The following is an 18,150-nucleotide window of genomic DNA, read 5'->3' as shown; positions in this document are numbered from 1 at the left end:
GTAAGGTGAGTATCCTAAGAAGGGTACAAAGTTAATGTGCCTTAAGTCTTCCTAGGATGAAGGGATCACATCTGCTCTAGGTCATTGGGAAAGGCTTCATAGAAGAGGTTATCTTTTATTTGAGCCCTGACAGATTTTCAGATAAGAATGGGTGAACATACGTAAGGGAATGAAGATATAGAAGTTTGTGGTGTGTTCATGAAACAGTATAAAATTAGGATACGTGATAAGAAAAGGGCCTGGAGAGATGGACTAGGATCAAAACCTTTGAATGGCAGGATGAAGAATTTGAACATACTTGAAGTCACTGGGGAGCCACCGAAGGTTTTTGAGCAGGGATGTTATTACGTGATGATGTCTGTACCTTAAGTCAGATTGATGGCAGCATCTTGTACAGTGGATTCCTTTGAAAGGAAAAAGAAAAGCAGAGGAAACCAACTTGGAAGCTGAGGGAGTAACCCCAACGAGAAGGGGCAAGGACTATAAGTTGGAGGCAGTGAGATGGAACGAAGTGAATATATTCCAGAGAGGCCAGAGGTAGATTCTGTGTGGTCTTGTGCAGGAAGTAAGAGAAAGGATGATGAGTGCTTGAGTTTCTGAACCAGGAAGGTTGTCGCTAACAGAAAGAAGGGAGCCCCGAGGGAGCTTATGTTGAGGGAATGAGGGAAAGATGGTAGTTACAGTTCTGGATGTTTTGAGTCCTCCTGGTATCCTGATGGAGATAATTGGCAGGCATTGATCTTGCAAATCTGTGATTTGCGAGGGAAGTCTGGGTTCAAGAGATTTGGGGGTTATGTATATAAATGTGCTGTGGCTATCATTAAAACCCCTGAAGTATAAAGGGAACAGTTTCGGTAAGAACCAAAGTGTAAGACAAGGCCCCAGTTCCTCATCACCTGGGAGCTTTTTAAAAATGCAGATTCCACCACGACATTGTACACCTGAAATCAATATCCAGAGACGACCGTGACTCATTTGTCTTGAGTCACACTTTGAGAAACACTCGTCTGAGAAGTGAATGCTAGTCCAAGGTTATTCTTCCTTTGCCATTCTTATCTGAGGTACCATTTCCAACAATATTACTAGTATTTTAGATGGAATCGAGTGTTCACATTCGTAAGGACTGATATGCAACTGATTTTATAGGAAATTGGGAAGTTGTTTGGAGTAGTTGCTTTCTTTTAACATGTGCTGTGGCCTCAATTTCTCAAGAAGATTGGTCCAAACTATATCTTTAACTGTAATAAAAGTGATTTATAGTAACTATAATATAACTTTGGAAATAGAACTCTGAATTCATTCAGTACTGAATGCACCTCTGTGGTGGGTGAAGCACGGTGAGAGGCCCCTGAGGAGAAGCTGGTTGATGATGACTTCTAACCTGTGTGTGTGATTTGATTTTTGCTCTTAGGTTCAAATGGAAAGCAAAACACTTCTCCCCTGAAACAAATGATTTGCTTTGGTTTACAATTCCTTTTTTTTTTTTTTAAAGACTTTATTTATTTATTTGAGGGAGAGAGCGCACACGAGCCGGGGGGAGGGAGAGGGAGAAGCAGACTCCCCACTGAGCAGGGAGCCTGACGTGGGACTTGATCCCAGGACCCTGGAATCATGATCTGAGCCGAAGGCAGACGCTTAACCAACTGAGCCACCCAGGTGCCCTGCTTCGGTTAAGATTCTCTTTGTGTTTATGTGTGTGTATTGGGGAGGTGGGACCGACATTTCAAGTAAATCTTTTCTCATCAAGAACACTAATAAAAAGGTCCTGAGAGTATTGAGTTCTTTTTATAAAGCAGAGGTACAGGGGAAACAGAAAAATCATCTTAGAAAACTGATCTTAGAAGAATCAACATCAAGGTTCTGTATTTTCAGTAGCCCAGTGATGAGAAGACGATTAATTCCAATTGAAACCTCCTGAATCTTTTTTCCCCACTAACATCAGTTGTTTTTAGCAGTAGTCATATAGTTATCACTAATATTGTTCATTGCTTTTGGTCATGGTAAACCGTTTTGTACTTAGTGTAAAGAGTGTTATAAATGCCCGGGCAATTTAAAAATATCTAAAACACAGCTTGTTGACGTCTGAGTATTTTCATTGGTCCTAACACTTTTATCTATTGCCACATTGGCTACACACTGAACGTGAGTTATAGAAAAACCGATAAAAACATGATTTCTATTTTATAAGCCGTTTGATACGCATCTTACAGAACATGTGTTCTTTTTCAGAATAAGTTGAAGTCATTGGCTTCCAGAGGCACACCAGATGTGATTTCAGAAGACTCACTGAAAGGTCAGCATTCCTTGTCCACAGACACGGGCCAGTTCTGTCAGCCAGAGGAACTGTCTGGTGCCGTGGGGCTGGAGCACGCAGAGACGGAAGATGAGCCTCCTCAGCAGATGGATGAGCTGTCCGCCAGCTTGGAGAACCTCGCCGTCAGCCCGCTGCCTGAGGCCACGGCTGTTCGTCCAAACCAGGATTACAACTTAGTGAATTCCTTGTTAAATCTCACTAGGAGTCCTGTGAGTCTTCCTCACTCTTCCCCGCTTACCTGATCACAGTTACGTGCATTTGAAATAGAGCAACAAAAAAAAAGAAAGTCTGTTCTTCTTGTAGTGTAAAACATCACATCTTTTTAAGTTGCATTTTTTCCACACAACTTGACATACATCTAATTCAAGAATTGAAGGGGTCCGTGTGTTTTCCCTCAGGATGGCCGGATAGCTGTGAAAGCCTGCGAGGGCTTGATGCTGTTAGTCAGTTTGCCGGAGCCCGCGGCTGCCAGGTGCCTCACGCAGAGCACGTGCTTGTGCGAACTGCTGACAGACAGACTCGCCTCCCTGTACAAGGCCCTACCTCAGTCCGTGGACCCGTTAGATATTGAAACAGTGGAAGCGATTAACTGGGGGTAAGGACCATTACTTGTGTTTTCCCACAGAAGCGACTTCTTGACACCTATACCTGTAAATTCGCTTCTGTTGTGCAGGGATATAAATCTTCAGTTTTGGAAAATGTGACATCACTTGTGATCATTAAATGGGATTCTTTCCTGAGGCTTGTTTGAAATGTGTGGCCAGTCAGGAGTGGACTGGTGTGGGAACAATCCAGCTGTTACATAGTTAAGCTATTTTTCCATTGTAATGAATAATTAAGACCTTAATTACATTAAAACCAGTTAACTTTGATTTTTTTTTTTTTTTTTTTTTTGATGCCTGAAAGAAGGAACATCCTTTTATGAATATGCCTCTCGGGCAGTCTCAGTTTTGTGGCCCGTGTGTATGGACTCTCCCCTCCGACCCATCTTTTGGGGGTCCCCTGATTCTCATAGGAAAATGTGATTATCGCAGAACGTTTATAAGTTTATAAGCAGCATGAGGAAAAGTACCCCGAATCCTATCATCTATAAGCTGCCTAATGTTTTAGTATAATAACCCGTTACAACTTTTCTGTGTATTTTTAACTCTTCCTTGGTTTTTACTAGTCTTTTTCCACCCGATATCCTGCCAGCATCGGTAGGGTAGAGCCACAGGTTAACTTTACTGCTGTCCGATGTTTTAAGGCAGGAAGAGAAGCAGGCCACTTGGTTCTTTCTGCACACCCTCCTTTACCCTTTCTTCCACCCCAGCAGCTGAGAACCTCCCACGCTTCATTCCTGCCACTTGGTCAAATTTACGACGGGAGCATCAGGAGCTGTCTGTGTGGTTTTTCCGCTGCAGTTCCACTCTGTGTTAGTCTCCCTCTTCCCACTTAAGGGGTGAAAGTTATTGACAGCTTTAATTTGAAAGGTTTTCTCTAATCCTTGGCTTACTTTTAGAAAACCTGCTTCTGGTGGTCATCCTGCACTGCCTGTAAACATGTATCTTACTGCGTAAGTCCGCTCACGGGCCTTCATTGTTCCATATGCGCTGAATTGGATTAACGCTTTGGGATTACTTTGGACTAAGCATTTCTTCTGCGTCCTACAGCTTGGACTCATATAGTCACAAAGAAGATGCTTCAGCATTTCCAGGAAAACGAGCCTTAATTTCATTTCTTTCCTGGTTTGATTATTGTGATCAGCTTATAAAGGAAGCACAAAAGGTTTGATTTTTTTTTGTTGTTACTTATTGATAATTTTAAAATGTAAATGTCTATTAAGTAAAATTTTCTCAGTTTATATCCCTGAATATGTCTTAATTATCTTAGGATAGCACAATCAGTAAAATAAATACAACCAAATAAGATAAGAAAACGTGCGCGCGCGCGCGTGTGTGTGTGTGTGTGTAGTACAACTCTGGAATAAACCACAGTTCAAGTTCTGCAATAGAAAGTTGTATTTACAATATTACAACAGAAAGCTCCATAAGGTGACATTGGCCTCCCTCCATTTCTCCTCTTTGGGGAGACGTTAATACTATATGGGATTGGGATAATGTTTTTGTCCTGTTCACCTTGTTCTTGGAAATGTAGATAAAATATAAAGGACCCAGTAGCTGGCATCTAATCTAGGTTTATATGCCATCGACAGTCTCAATAGGCAAGTTTGTTTTTCCACATTAATTCAAATGGAGAATGCAAACTGACTTATTGATGTTACAAATTAATTTCTCTTTTCCGTTAAAAAAAGAAAAAGATAGCGATGCTCTTTCCATATTCTAGACTGCTGCTATTACTCTTGCCAAAGCTGTCCATGAAAGGTTTTTTATCGGAGTTATGGAACCTCAGTTGATGCAAACGTGAGTGGCCTTTTCCTTTAAAAAACAAAAAGTTGCTATTTCATGTCATTTTCCCCACTAATGACCTGTTTGTTGTGCCCAGTTCTGAGATGGGTATTCTAACATCAACTGCTCTGCTCCATCGCATTGTTCGGCAAGTAACCTCTGATGTTTTGCTTCAAGAAATGGTGTTTTTTATCCTTGGAGAACAGAGGGAACCGGAAACTCTGGCAGACGTTAGCAGACACCCTTTAAGACATAGGTTAATAGAGCATTGTGATCACATATCTGATGAGGTAAGCTATGACAGATTTAGAATGTGGCTTTGAAGCGTAATTTTAATGTACTTGTGATGTTTTGAATATAGCTTCTTTCTTGATGTGGCTTTAAAATCAAAAGCATGACTTACAGGATGGCAAGAAGAATCATTTATTCAGAGATGTTTTTCAGTTAGCCTTTATCATTTTGATTTCAGATAAGCATAATGACGTTAAGAATGTTTGAACATCTTTTACAAAAACCCAACGAGCACATTCTTTACAACTTGGTCCTAAGGAATCTTGAAGAAAGAAATTATACCGAGTATAAGCCTGTGTGTCCAGAAGATAAAGATGTGGTGGAGAATGGATTGATAGCAGGAGCCGTGTAAGTCCCCACCCAGCCGTGCAAGCTTAGCATTTCCTACAGAACTGTCATCTTCTCTCTCCTCCTACTTCTGTCCCTTATTCATAAAAAAAAAAAAAAAAATGCCTCTAACAGTTTACAAGATTTTTGAAAATAAAATTTAGATGCCATGATATCACCATACCTTTAAATCACAAGTGGTATTCATTAAACGGAACAAAATCAATATATTCTGGAGTTTGATGTTCGTATAAAATGTTAATTTCCCTATAAAATGTAATTCTTTAATTCTTTTATTAGCAAAACCATGTAATGTTTTCTAAGAACATGACAGAGAATCTCATTGGTTTAGAGAAATGTAATAAAATGTTGTCTTTTTTATACATCATTAAATTAAACATAGAGATCTGGAAGAAGACCCATTATTTACTGACATTTCGCCGGATAACACTCTGTCAAATCAGGAGTGGCTTAGCTCTTCACCCCCTGCTACTCCAGACCACCCCAAAAATGATGGGAAAACTGAAGTCCATAAAATTGTAAATAGGTAAGTTGCCATATAAATTTGACTTACATATCTTTTGCTGTTTTTATAACCCATAATAGTTCTGTTCTTAGATTGTTACAAAGATATATTGTAAATTCAATCTTCCCTTCTTTAATCTAAATTATATCTGCTTTTTGTCACGTTTATATAGCAAGTGACAGCCTTGGGGCAACAATCGATAGCAAAGGGGGAAAGCTCTACTTAACATAGAAACAAAAATGGGTCATAGTGGTTAGATGAACCTTCAGATGGCCCTGCTTTTTTTAACATAAATAATTTTAAGTCATTCTCAGTTGGAACAACATGGAGAATGTCCAGTTTGACAAATTGCACTTCTTAGTCATGTACTCACGTATGCTAAGCATGGGGCCATTCCCTTTTGATACTTGTGGTTTTACTTTTTTCTTTTTCTTTTTTTTAAGTGCCCTTTCTCTGGCGATATTCTCTTTCTTCCTTGATGTTCTCTTTCTTCCTTCACAGCGCTGTCACTGATGTGCCTGGTTCTGGCAGGTGACTTTAGAGAAATTGCATGTGGCTCAAGATGCAAAATTAGGGTGCATAAAAATCTTCAATTACTTAAAAGCCAGTTTCCTGACGTTAACAGATATCATGGCAGTCTGTCATTGTGCTGGAATGTAAAAGATCGTTTTAGGCTTACTTCTACTTTAAGTGGAATGAGTGGTTATTAAATAAAACCTTTGAGATATGAAAGAGTAATCAGTCAGTAAAACTGATTCAAGATTAAGGACTTAAGAATGTATCATTTCATTTTTCAAGTTTCCATTTGCATCAACACTTGGCTAAACTGAAGATATCATTCAATAGTTTAAGGTATAAAGATACTGAATTGTGAGAGTATTTCTGTTATTGACTATGGCTTTCTCATTTAAGTTTTCTCTGTCTGGTACCCGATGAAGCAAAATCGTCCTACCATGTCGAGGGCACTGGATATGACACCTACCTCCGAGATGCTCATAGGCAGGTAAGTGAAGTAGTTAATTTTTGGAAATGAAATCTAATGAGTGCACATACACACTTTGTCCCATTGCCCACAGTCATTTCTCCAAAGGTTTCCCTCAACGAGACCCGAACTCCCTCTTGTTACTTTAACTTCAGGCAGGTGACCTTACTTTGCCTTTTACTGACTCTCTCTGTCTCAGAATTTCTTTATGCTTCTCCCCTTCCTTTTTCTCCTTCCCCTATGTCTCCCTCCCCACCTCTCCCCTTCCCCTGTGTCTCCCTCCCCACCACTCCCCTTCTCTTCTGTCTCCCTCTGTCCCTCTCTGTCTCCTTCTTCCCTTTCTTTCTATACTTTAAATTCTATCTACCCCCCTATCCTTTTCCCTACTGATCCAAAACATAACTTCTAAATGATTCTACCCACCACCCACCCTTACTCCTAGTCCACAGGCATTGCCCTGTACCCTTCTCCACCTCTTTTCTCACCTGAACAGTTACGTACAAGTGCCTCGCTCCCTCACTCCGTGCGCTCACTACTCCCTTCCCCCGCAGCTTGCTACCTCCCTGATAGGACTCTCTGAAAGGTCTTCTCTGAAGCAGTAACCTAAATGGCCTTCTCAAGGTCTTCTTTCCTCTCCCTAGCATTTTACAGAAGTCCTAATTTTAAAATGTCTCAAGTCAGAAAAATGCACATTTAATTTTCATTTAAATCCTTGAGATTGAAGTGTACAGTTCTGTATAATTAATTTGCATGGGCCTGTAGCATGAATGCGCAAGTCCAGATGACTGCACGAGTAACTAGAGTAACTGTAGCTGGCGCCTTCAGGGACGAGAGAGTGAAGGCAAGACAAGTGGTACCGATCTCAGGAGTATCAACTGGATTTTTCGTTTATTCTTTCTGTAAAGTTCCATTTCCATTTTCTACAAATGCAGTTATTATGGATTGTTTCAGAAATATTAGAAGACAGACAAGAGGGATAAAAAATGTTTAATTTCTAGGTGAGAATTTCAGACATGTTAATGGGAAAATGCTTTATTAAATATTGGGGTGTGGTTTAGGATAGAAAACTACTGAAAGCCAAATTAGTTAAAACTCACAAAGTACTGAAGAAGCTGGCTTTTTGATTGTTTTAAATATGTTTTTCTTTTAAAAGTTGAAGTTAGTGCTTCATGGTGAGAATATGATTTAATTTCAGGTAATTTCCAAACTAGAGAGGTCAGAGTAATGTCGCTTTATTGAATAAGGGGAATCTGAAAAGGGAAAGAATGGGGAAGAAAACTGTATTCCAAATTTCTTTTGTTTAAACTCAGGTAAATTATGTGTTGGGGAAGACGTTTCAAATTTATCTTTGTTACGTGAGGTCTTGCACTTACCAAAACCCATGTTGTTTATCCCAGTGGTAAACTGTGTAGTGAGGGACCAGTTTCTTATTATTTCCAATCTGTCCCAGACAGATTACACTTGGGTAAAATATAATAAAAATGAATTACTAGAAAGATGAAAAAAAATACCACCCCTGATTATTTTATTAGATTCAGCAGACATAAAATTTGCTCAGTTAAATGCAGTCAGGGTTCTAATGCTGACTCTCAGTTTTGCGCTCCTCTCACTGCGAGGGAAGCAAACCTTCTGCGGAGCACGCCCCACGCAGCACGGATTTCTCCCGCGCTGGGGCCGTGGTGGAAGTGCGGCGGCGAAGAGCCAAGCCCGCCTTCCCGACAACATGCATCTGTTCATCTATTTGCAAGTAATGTTTTCAGATAGATTTGATAATGTGGCTAGGGCTTACTTTGCTTTTTAAATTTTCTCTGAATCTGTGATAAAAATAAGAGTTAAATTCCTCTAAAGGAAAACACATGCCTATGTTTTCATCAACATACGTTGGCACTGGTGATCATAAGCTTACCTGTCCCTCTCCTTAGCCTGTTCCCTGAGTCCTTCCTCTCCCACGGGCGCCTCCCATGGAACAGACACTTGGCACTCATGTGCGTTCTTATATGCCTGTTGGAGGAAATCATTTATGTTTGATCTCAGTTTGTTCTGGTTTGTTCTTTAATGATGCAAATGCTTTTCCCTAGTTCCGGGACTACTGTGCTATCTGCTTAAGATGGGAGTGGCCTGGGTCTCCAAAAGCATTGGAAAAGTGCAATTTAGAAGCTACTTTCTTTGAAGGTCATTTTTTGAAAGTTTTATTTGACAGAATGGGAAGAATTCTTGATCAGGTAATAAGCTTTAAAATACTAATTTTCACATTATTTTGTTACCATTCACCATGGGTTCATCTCAAGTTTTAGTTTAGATCTTTAATAGTTTTGTTTTTTTAGTTTTTCCACTAGATGACTTTTTCGTAAAGCTTGATTGCCAGCGACTGGTGCGTTTCTGATGCGTTTGTTATGTTCGAAACCTTTATTCGGCCTGATGGCTGTTACATAATCATATATTTTACTTCTCATTATAGACCATTCTCTTAATAACCTTCACACATTTTGGAGGTGATTAGAATGCTTTCCTTGTATGACGTAGAAAGCCTTTTCTTTTATTAGTACAGTTGGTACAGATACAAATCGAGTCAACCTTGTAAAGTTCAATTCAGACGACCTTAAATGTCATTTCAAATTGAATCCTGAGCACTCTGGTCTCATTAAAATGACAGAACAATATTAGAGGAATCTGCTTCTTCACATAAAGAACTTATGAAAGATACTCATTTTCATAAGGGGGAGATGAAATGAAAAAGGTAGACTTACTTATTCCAAGGTAGATAAAAAGCACCATCAGCTGGTATGTTGCTGTGTATGTATGTGTGGCTGTCAGGAGAAATGAATTTGGGATTACAGAACCCCTCCCTCCCTCCCTCTCTCCTTGACAGATGAACAGAGTGAGGATAGAGCTTTGAAATGCTTTACACCCTGGGATATACACTTGAAATAAAACCACCTGGCGTAATACTTGCCTCAACATAGAAATTTGACTTAACCAATTCGGAATTAATTTAAAATTGTCTATTAAAGTACTTGTTCTTTTTTAGCATTTTAGTTAAATATTTATGTGAGCATAGGGAGTTGTAAAAGAAATTTACTCCCTAAGCAGGCTGTCTTCAATTCCCAGAAAACCAAATAAAGAAATTATAATTTAAGAAGTATTTCACAGGGTTAGACTTCAGTCACTGCTGTTTCTGGTAGTAATCAGTAAAGAGATAGAGTAAGTCCTTTTTTCTTTTAACCTCTTAATAGCAAGTGCCGTATTTCTCGTGTTTGGTTGGTTGGTTGGTAAATCCAGCTCTTGTAGGCATTATGCTGTATATACATCGTACACATCTTGGCTGTGGAAGCCCCCTGGGTAGCGGGGTTCATCAGTTCACTGTGTTCTTTGTGCTGGTTTGCCAAGCTTCATTTGGATTGTGGGTATTTTTCCCTTTAGTTTGTGGAGTGCTGACATAAAAGGATCCTTGGAGGCAGAATATCCTGAAATGCTTTAAAGTTCTTTTTATTTCAGCAGCTAGCACGTCACACTGCAGAGCTGATTCATGCACGCTGTCTCAACCATTCTTCTGTAACCCTCAGTGCTGGGCAAGACTGACTTCTGGTCATACTTTGTCAGGGAGGATCCCTAGTTGCAGTTAATGTGACTTACAGCTGGTTCACTGTAGGCCCCAGCCTCAAACCTTTGGTCTTAAAACCCTTGATTTTCCAAGCCTTTTTTGGTAAGAACATTATGCAGTCAGATCTCAAAGACAGTCATGAGTCCTGGTGTGCTGAGCGTGCTTGGTTTAGTTTCATTTTCTCTCTTTTCTAAATGTGTTTTGTTGAGGATCATGTTTGCCTGTGTTCTCTTAGTATAGAAATAGCGTCAGGGTAACCAACCTGGGATTAAACATTTACTACAGATAATTTAGTGAAGTAGCTAGTCTCCTGCATGTATAATTGAGAAATTATGAAATTATTATATATAATATATATGTATTATATATTATATGCATTATTATAAATGAGAAATCATTCATAATACTATTGTGTTGTCACAATGTTAATTTTCTGAAAATACCTTATAACACAAACATTTAGTAGTATTTGTGATGATTTTATAAAGATAGTAAAGTGCTGAGGTCCAAAGGCAGAATGTAAAGGACACCATGAAAATGTAGGGAGGTAGGTCCAGCTTCTCTCTGCCCCAACAGGGAAGAGTATGATCTTGGGCAACTGTGCCCTTGTCACATTTTCTTCTTGTTAAGGTGAAGCTGGTGTTACTTGCCGTAACCTCCTACTTAGATTTGCTTGTAAGAATTAAATGAAGAAAATGATTTAAAATACTTTAAAAAATACAAAATCTTGTTAAGTACAGGAGTTTTTAGAAATTTCAGAGGCTATCATAATTTTGACTTAATATCACTAAATCATATTACTTTGGCTCTCTGTAAATTTAGCCTTTTAGGAGAAGGGTTGAAACTGAGTTTGCTGGTGACATCAGTATGTATGTTTTTTTGTTTGTTTGTTTTGGGGTTTGTTTGTTTTTTTGGTCATTAGTATGCTTTTAAATCAAAGTTTATTGTCCTGAAATTCAGGCCTTATATTTAGTGTGAGCTCAAAGATGGGCCAAGTCCATTTGATATGTCAGAAAAATCTGGTTAGGTTTTGTTTCAGGTGAATACTATATGTAAAAGTAGAAAATAAATCCAAAATAATAGATATAAGCACTTCCTGTTAACCCAAGAAAGGGTTATTCATATTAAAGAAAAAAGGCCAACTTGTTTTAAAGTTATTACCATTATGAAGTAGAGGCCATTTCAGAGAGAGAACAATTTATGCGTAGCTGAGATTTGTTTTCATTTTCACATTAAAATATAATCTGAGTCAGCCTTAAACTTCTTAAACAACCAAGGCCATAGATTCTTGCAGATAAAGCTAAAAACCGAAGTAACACCCTATAAGGAAAATACAAAGTTTAAGGGGCAACTTATATCCCTGCTGAAAGCCAAATTCTGTTGACTTATTGAAGCTCCTATAAATGGCGAATTTAGTGACCTAAATATCTGAACTATCAGAAATCAAGTCACATACAAAACTGTACTAAAGTTGTATTTTAAGTGATTTTGTTCACATGCTTTACCAAATGCATTCTTCTTAAAGATTTTTAAAAATGTTTCCTCTGTGCCTAAAATACAACTTCATGTGAATTCGTTGTTGTTTATGAAGTGAGTCCTGGAGGCTATATTCTGTTGCACGTATTATCAAGTTGGAAAATACGCTCTTCAAATTATCCTTCCGTAGGAATAGTATCTCCTTTCATTTGTCTTGCTTGAGGCTTGATTGTGAATAAGAGTGACTTAGGGATCGTTTTTCTTTGTTCAGAAAATCCATGTTCACGAATCTCATGGTAAAAAAACCCCAAAAAACAAACCAACCCGCTACTCTTGGACTTCTAACACAGGACTTGTGGTTTCTCCATGTAACAGCACTTTTGCTATCTTTTGGCACATGCCCTAGCATTTGTTGTCTTCCAAATGCCAATGTTCATTTCTTAATTGGTGTTCATTGTATCAAGGGCTTATTTTTATTTTTTTTAAAGATTTTCTTCATTTATTTGAGATAGAGCAAGAGAGAGAGCATGAGCCGGGCAGAGGGGCAGAGGGAGAGGGAGAAGCAGACTCCCCGCTGAGCAGGGAGCCCGACTCGGGGCTCCATCCCAGGACCCCGGGATCATGACCTGAGTCGAAGGCAGACCCTCAACCAACTGAGCTGCCCAGGCCCCCCATATATCAAGGGTTTAGCAGCTGCTCAGTGAATGGAGAGAAGCAGGCAGAGTCTGTGGTTAACATTCACTCGTCGCGAATCCCTTTTCTCTTCCCCAGCCTCAGCGCGGGTTCCTACCTTGCCCCCAGCCCTCCCACGGAAGTCAGTTTTGTCGCAGCCACTTGGTTTCCTTTGGCTGCTTAGAAGAAAGCTGGAAGGAATGAGATTTCTGTTGAAAGTTCTAGGCACGATGACAGCAACTGTTTTTGTACAGTGTGCCTTTTGCTTTGATTTTGATATAGTCTGTAAAGCATCTCCAAGCTGTTTTCTATGTGGAGTAAACAGATTAAAAATAAAAAAACTAGAATTCAAGTAAAATGTGATACAGCGTACAAAAAAATGTATGAGGAATTGTACCCAGATGTATAAGTGTTTTGGGAGAATTAATGCTCTTGTGTAAATGAAATGATCCTTGTCTGTAATCACCATTTTGAACCTTTTCATTCACTGTGAGGCATGTGGTGGTCATTTCTATCCCCAGGTACTCTCCTTCTGCCGAGAAGGTTCTGTGGTGTATCTGACTTTATTTTATTGTATACATGCTCTTGATAATTGGCAGTAGTTGAATAATCTAAAAGATGAAAAATATCATTTCTAAAATTAGACTACCATATTTTGAAAGATCTTAATAGTTCCCTTTCTGTCTTTGGTCTTCTGTTCAGTGTGTCCTATGTTGCTGTTATTAATGTTACATATGACACTTCAGTGAGTTTTGATGACCTCTTGAACACTCATTAATTAGAACAACCTGCGTAAAACAGAAGCATTATGACTATGTTATATATTAGTATTTTTCACATATCTATATGCATGCTTTTTTTTCCTCCTAAGTTTTAGCACTGTGATATATGTACTTTGACTAAGACGGTGAGAGCCAACTTAGTTATCAATGTTTTCGTTGTAGAAGAGCATGTGGAGGGAGGAATAAGATGGAATATTTTCCTTTCCTGAAAAGACACATTGAAATGGTAAATGAAGTGCTCAGGTATATACATGATAAATAATGTCAAATGTCTTTTTGTTTTTTACCTCTTCATAGCCATATGATGTAAATTTACAAGTCACCTCCGTGTTATCTAGACTTTCCCTCTTCCCTCATCCACACATACATGAGTACCTTTTGGATCCTTATGTGAACCTTGCTTCTGGCTGTAGATCCCTCTTCTCTGTCATCGTCAGGGTGAGTTCTTAGTTCTGTTTATGTTCTCTAGGATTGATGAAACCTGTGATACACATGTCCATTAACATTCCTTACCATTGTATGTGCTTAGTGTCACATAATGGGAAATACTACTTGTATACTGTCAAGAAGTCATTATTTTACTCTAGCATGTGGAGAAAAAAAGAAAAATCCATTCTTTTAAATGGTAACGTTTATATTTTAAGGAACAGGTGTGAGTCCTCTGCTAAAGATCGTTATGTGAATAGTGAAGGGTGACATTCTTCATTTAGTAATAGGAAGTTGAGTGTCTTTTTTTAATCCTGGAAATCCCTGTGTAGTTGGTTTCAGGAACGCAGTTCCTTTTGTCTCTGATGCAGGTTGTCGGAGACCTGATGGTCCGAATCCAGCGTATTCCAGACTTTACTCCCAAGCTTCTGTTAGTCAGAAAGCGATTGCTTGGCTTGGAACCTGAAGGCCCTATGTAAGCCAGTGTTTTACATGTTTTTGATCTAAACAAGTCACCAAAACTTGATGAAATGGTAGTATCTTGAATTGACTTACTGCTTGCTTTCTTTTACCAGCATTGACCACATCACTTTGCTAGAGGGTGTGATCGTGTTGGAAGAGTTCTGTAAGGAACTGGCGGCAATCGCGTTTGTGAAATACCACACTTCCTCCACACCGTGATAGCGTCCTGCAAGGAACTAAGGGAGCAGAACTGTAGTGTACATTTCATCAAAAAAGACTCCGCTTCACCCAGCCGAGAGGATAAAAAGCCTTTTTAAAAATGAAGTACTGCTGTAAACTGGACAGGGCCATTAAGAACCCATTGAGCGGACATTCTCAGTAAAATGTGGTATGATGTTGTTTTCATTGGCTTTACCGTAATGGTTCTATATGTAAGATTGCACGTCCTTGAATCCAGGATACAATCAAAGGAACTTCAGGAAAGAAGCATTTCTAATGCCTGTGTGAAAAGCTGCAAAATTTCTGATGTCATGACTTTGATGATATTTCTGTTATTTTAATATCCTTTTAGGTAGCAAGGCATTTTGACATTGTCTGGGACTCAAATGCTTCTATTCTTTTGGATTAATAAGTAGCAAAGAAAAAAACGAACTAATTTTATAACTTTTTAAGGTCAATTCTTATCAAACAAAATATGGTAAAAAACTGTAAATGAGAAAAAATACAATTCAGAAACCATCAAATGAGTTAATAGGAGATAAAAATGTGTAGAGCACCATTAACTTTCTTCAGCTTTTCTAAGAATAACAATTTAATATGATAAAGAAGTTCTTGATTAATATAATATATATTTTTTAAAAAAACGTTCTTTTACTCTTGGTGCACATAGCCATGTTAGTGATTGATTTTCACGTATGGGTCCCAGTATATTTAAACTGTCATTTTTGCAAGAATGTTGAATTTGTGCTCACCATTGGTAATGTTTGCTGAAATAGTATTTTTTTAAGCTAATGAACATATATTGGGTTGAGAACCTTTTTTTTTCTTCTGTCCCTCTCTGAAAGTTGCTTTATAAAGATTGCTTTATAATTTGATGTCTTACTGAAATGCATGGTAGTGTCTAGGCGGGAACGGATAACCCTTTGGCAGCAATCAAAATGCCAGTGGGCCTCCTCAGTGTTTACAGTTGTTTGTTTTTTGTTTTTTTTTCCATTTTGTTCAGTCTTTTGTTTTAAATGATTCTAAGGAGATTTAAAAAGAAAACCAGTCTGTCCTGTTTACGTGTTAAGGAATTTGGGTAAATTGGGTCTATATGAAGGACTGTGTGTGGTAGTTCAGCAGAGCTGCGCTGTGCACGGCATGCTTCTCCTAGATTTACAGAATGCTGTTTGCTGATCCACTTTCTACTCCTCCTTTAAGTGATGCTTGTCACTCAAATGTTGCTTTTAAGCTTTCTTCTTCCTCTCCTCCTCCTCTTCCCGTTGAAATGTTAAGCAGCAGCGCTTTGTGCTTTACCTCTCCATTTACTGAAATTTGCCGGGAGCAGACTATCAAAATTTCCAGCTTGGAAGGAGGTGTCGCTGCTCCTTGTAAGAAGTTGTTTTATGTAGCATGTTTGCGTTATGTACATCATGTGGCATGTGCATAGAAGCGCGTTTTACACCTTCTGCTAATTTTGTTGTATTTTTCTGATTTATAGTTAGTTTTGGCTATTTATTAAGAGCAAAATAGCAAAAGATTATGAATATTCTTGGCTCTAGAATGCTTATCAATGTTAAGACTACGTTTCTCATTTAATGCAAATCTTTGTTAGCTCAGTCTAAGCACATTTATTAAGCGGAACAAGGAAAAAAACAAAAGTGGGAGATGGTTACTTTGTGCGTGATTTTCTTCAAATGATTTTTAATGATGGGAAAGCATTGTTCAGTGCTCTGTATTTATTGACCAGCCCAGGCAAGAAACACTGCAACATTTCCATGTTTAGACATAGCTGTAGTCTACTTTGATGTAGGTTTATTTAAAATAAGGCATTAAGAGATAGTAGATACTTCTTAATGTTTTCGTAGTGTTCAATGGGTGTACTAGCAATTACCTCTCAAGCCAAATACTATTTTATCCTTGATTTCGCAGTGGGACCTTATAGCTAATACATGACACCAAGCTCAGAAAAGCTTTAACTTTTATATTTGTGTGTGTGTATGCTGCTTCTTAATTTTCCTAAGTTATTGTAATGATTTTGATCTGTAGTCAGCTAAAGCTTAAGGTCTAAGTTGTTTCTCTTCTAAGCTTCTCTTTCTTTCTTCTCTCTGTTTAGTTCAGACAGACCTAGAGCCAGCACAAGTTCTCATAGTGAGTTGGATTTGTCAGTGAAACAATGTGCTACTAGTCTGTTTCGTACTGTCTTGTGAAAGCTGAATATTTCTGTTACTCAGTACTTGCAAAACAGTGACTCAAATGCACTGTGTTGGGTGGAAAGTAGCACCTTAACAACCGATTGCCATAGCAAGTTCCAAGCTGAACGTTAGCCCTGCTTCACATCAGTATAAATAGGTATGCACATTTTTTTTTAACTTTCTAACAGTATAGTCTTTGACTTTATTTTTAGTAATGAGCCACATTCTTCACTTGCTAGAACTCAGATTTGTCCTCAGCCAATTATCATTGTAGTACTCACATTCTAACTATGTAATGTTCTCATAATGTATCTATCTGTGCAATATGGAAGCTATGAGAGGATTCATAGCCCTTTGGTTTAATTGTACATTATTATGTGTGTGTACATGTGTATATATATGTGTGTGTCTGTGTGTGTGTGTATGTATATGTATATACACACACACACACACAAAAGGACCAAAATCCTTAGCTTGCTTACACTGTTGCTAGTGTAAAGATTGTTACACTTAATTTTACGGGGCACAAATTATGGAATTACTTCATAAGTCATGGTGACATATTTCCATAAATTATCACATTAATATACAATTCCCATTTAATTATGAAGTTCACAGGTATTGACAGAAGTTGCAGTCAAGTGCTAAAACCACAAATTATATGGCAGTTATATTTTGGGTTGTATAATTAATCAAAATATGCATGTCATTGTGACACTTGATATGTTAAAACATGATAGATAATCATATTTCTGGGCCCTGTAAAATAGTGTTACTATAATACTCTGGCCTCCTGCCTTGTTTATATTAAACAAAGGATATTTGGTAAATTTTTCTATTGAACATTGTGTAGGTTACTGACAGTATTACCAAGGCCGGAATTCTTGGGCCATCTGTGAAGAACTCTTCAGATGGTGATTGTGTACCTACTGTCTCTTCAAAAGGAGGTTGTGATTAAGTTCAACTTTTTGTGCTAATGATGCATGCAGGACTAAGAGGGATAATCTAAAAATAAATAATGTAATTTAAGCAAAGTGTCTTATATTTTTGTAGAATTCTAATTGAAAACATTTTATTCACCGATAAGCCTAAAACAGTAATTCATCGTGCACAGCAGGGTATGGTACACATTGGGGCGCCTGGCTGGCTCCGTGGGTGGAGCATGAGACTCTTGATCTAAAGGTCATGAGTTCAAGCCCCCACATTGTGTATACAACTCACTTTAAAAAAAAAAAAAAAGGTGTGACACAAAACAGTTCATGGGTCACTATAGCACTGATTCCAGGGAGAGAACAAGAAGGAACAGAATCAGAATATTTGTGGCAGGGGAATGTATAGCTTGAAAAATCCCCCTGAGTGAGCCTCATTATATACCCTCCACCCCATTCCTTAATAACCACATCCTTAAAGGAAGGTGTGTTTATACAAGTCTTAGAAAAACAATTCATTATAAGCATTATTTCTTAATATATTTGTAACGCATATAAAAACTGTTTTCTTTAACTGACACC

At 38.3% G+C, this 18,150-nt stretch overlaps 1 protein-coding gene across 1 annotated transcript in view; it reads left to right on the top strand.

The window, feature by feature from the left end:
* The window catches only part of FHIP2A (FHF complex subunit HOOK interacting protein 2A), a 33,753-nt gene extending 16,080 nt beyond the window's left edge, over positions 1-17,673 (top strand). The window contains exons 6-17 of the mRNA XM_081823447.1: positions 2,230-2,523; positions 2,713-2,909; positions 3,967-4,081; positions 4,640-4,716; positions 4,799-4,991; positions 5,171-5,340; positions 5,723-5,866; positions 6,758-6,848; positions 8,906-9,049; positions 13,656-13,796; positions 14,156-14,259; positions 14,360-17,673. Coding sequence (XP_081679573.1) covers positions 2,230-2,523; positions 2,713-2,909; positions 3,967-4,081; positions 4,640-4,716; positions 4,799-4,991; positions 5,171-5,340; positions 5,723-5,866; positions 6,758-6,848; positions 8,906-9,049; positions 13,656-13,796; positions 14,156-14,259; positions 14,360-14,465 — 1,776 coding nt within the window. The 3' untranslated portion in view covers positions 14,466-17,673. The remainder of the gene's footprint in view (positions 1-2,229; positions 2,524-2,712; positions 2,910-3,966; positions 4,082-4,639; positions 4,717-4,798; positions 4,992-5,170; positions 5,341-5,722; positions 5,867-6,757; positions 6,849-8,905; positions 9,050-13,655; positions 13,797-14,155; positions 14,260-14,359) is intronic.
* The last annotated feature ends 477 nt before the right edge of the window (positions 17,674-18,150 follow it).

The sequence above is a fragment of the Leptonychotes weddellii genome, chromosome 6, assembly GCF_054177405.1.
Source record: "Leptonychotes weddellii isolate Sample4059 chromosome 6, ASM5417740v2, whole genome shotgun sequence".
NCBI classification, from domain to species: domain Eukaryota; kingdom Metazoa; phylum Chordata; class Mammalia; order Carnivora; family Phocidae; genus Leptonychotes; species Leptonychotes weddellii.
This window is presented reverse-complemented; position numbering and strand designations above follow the sequence as displayed.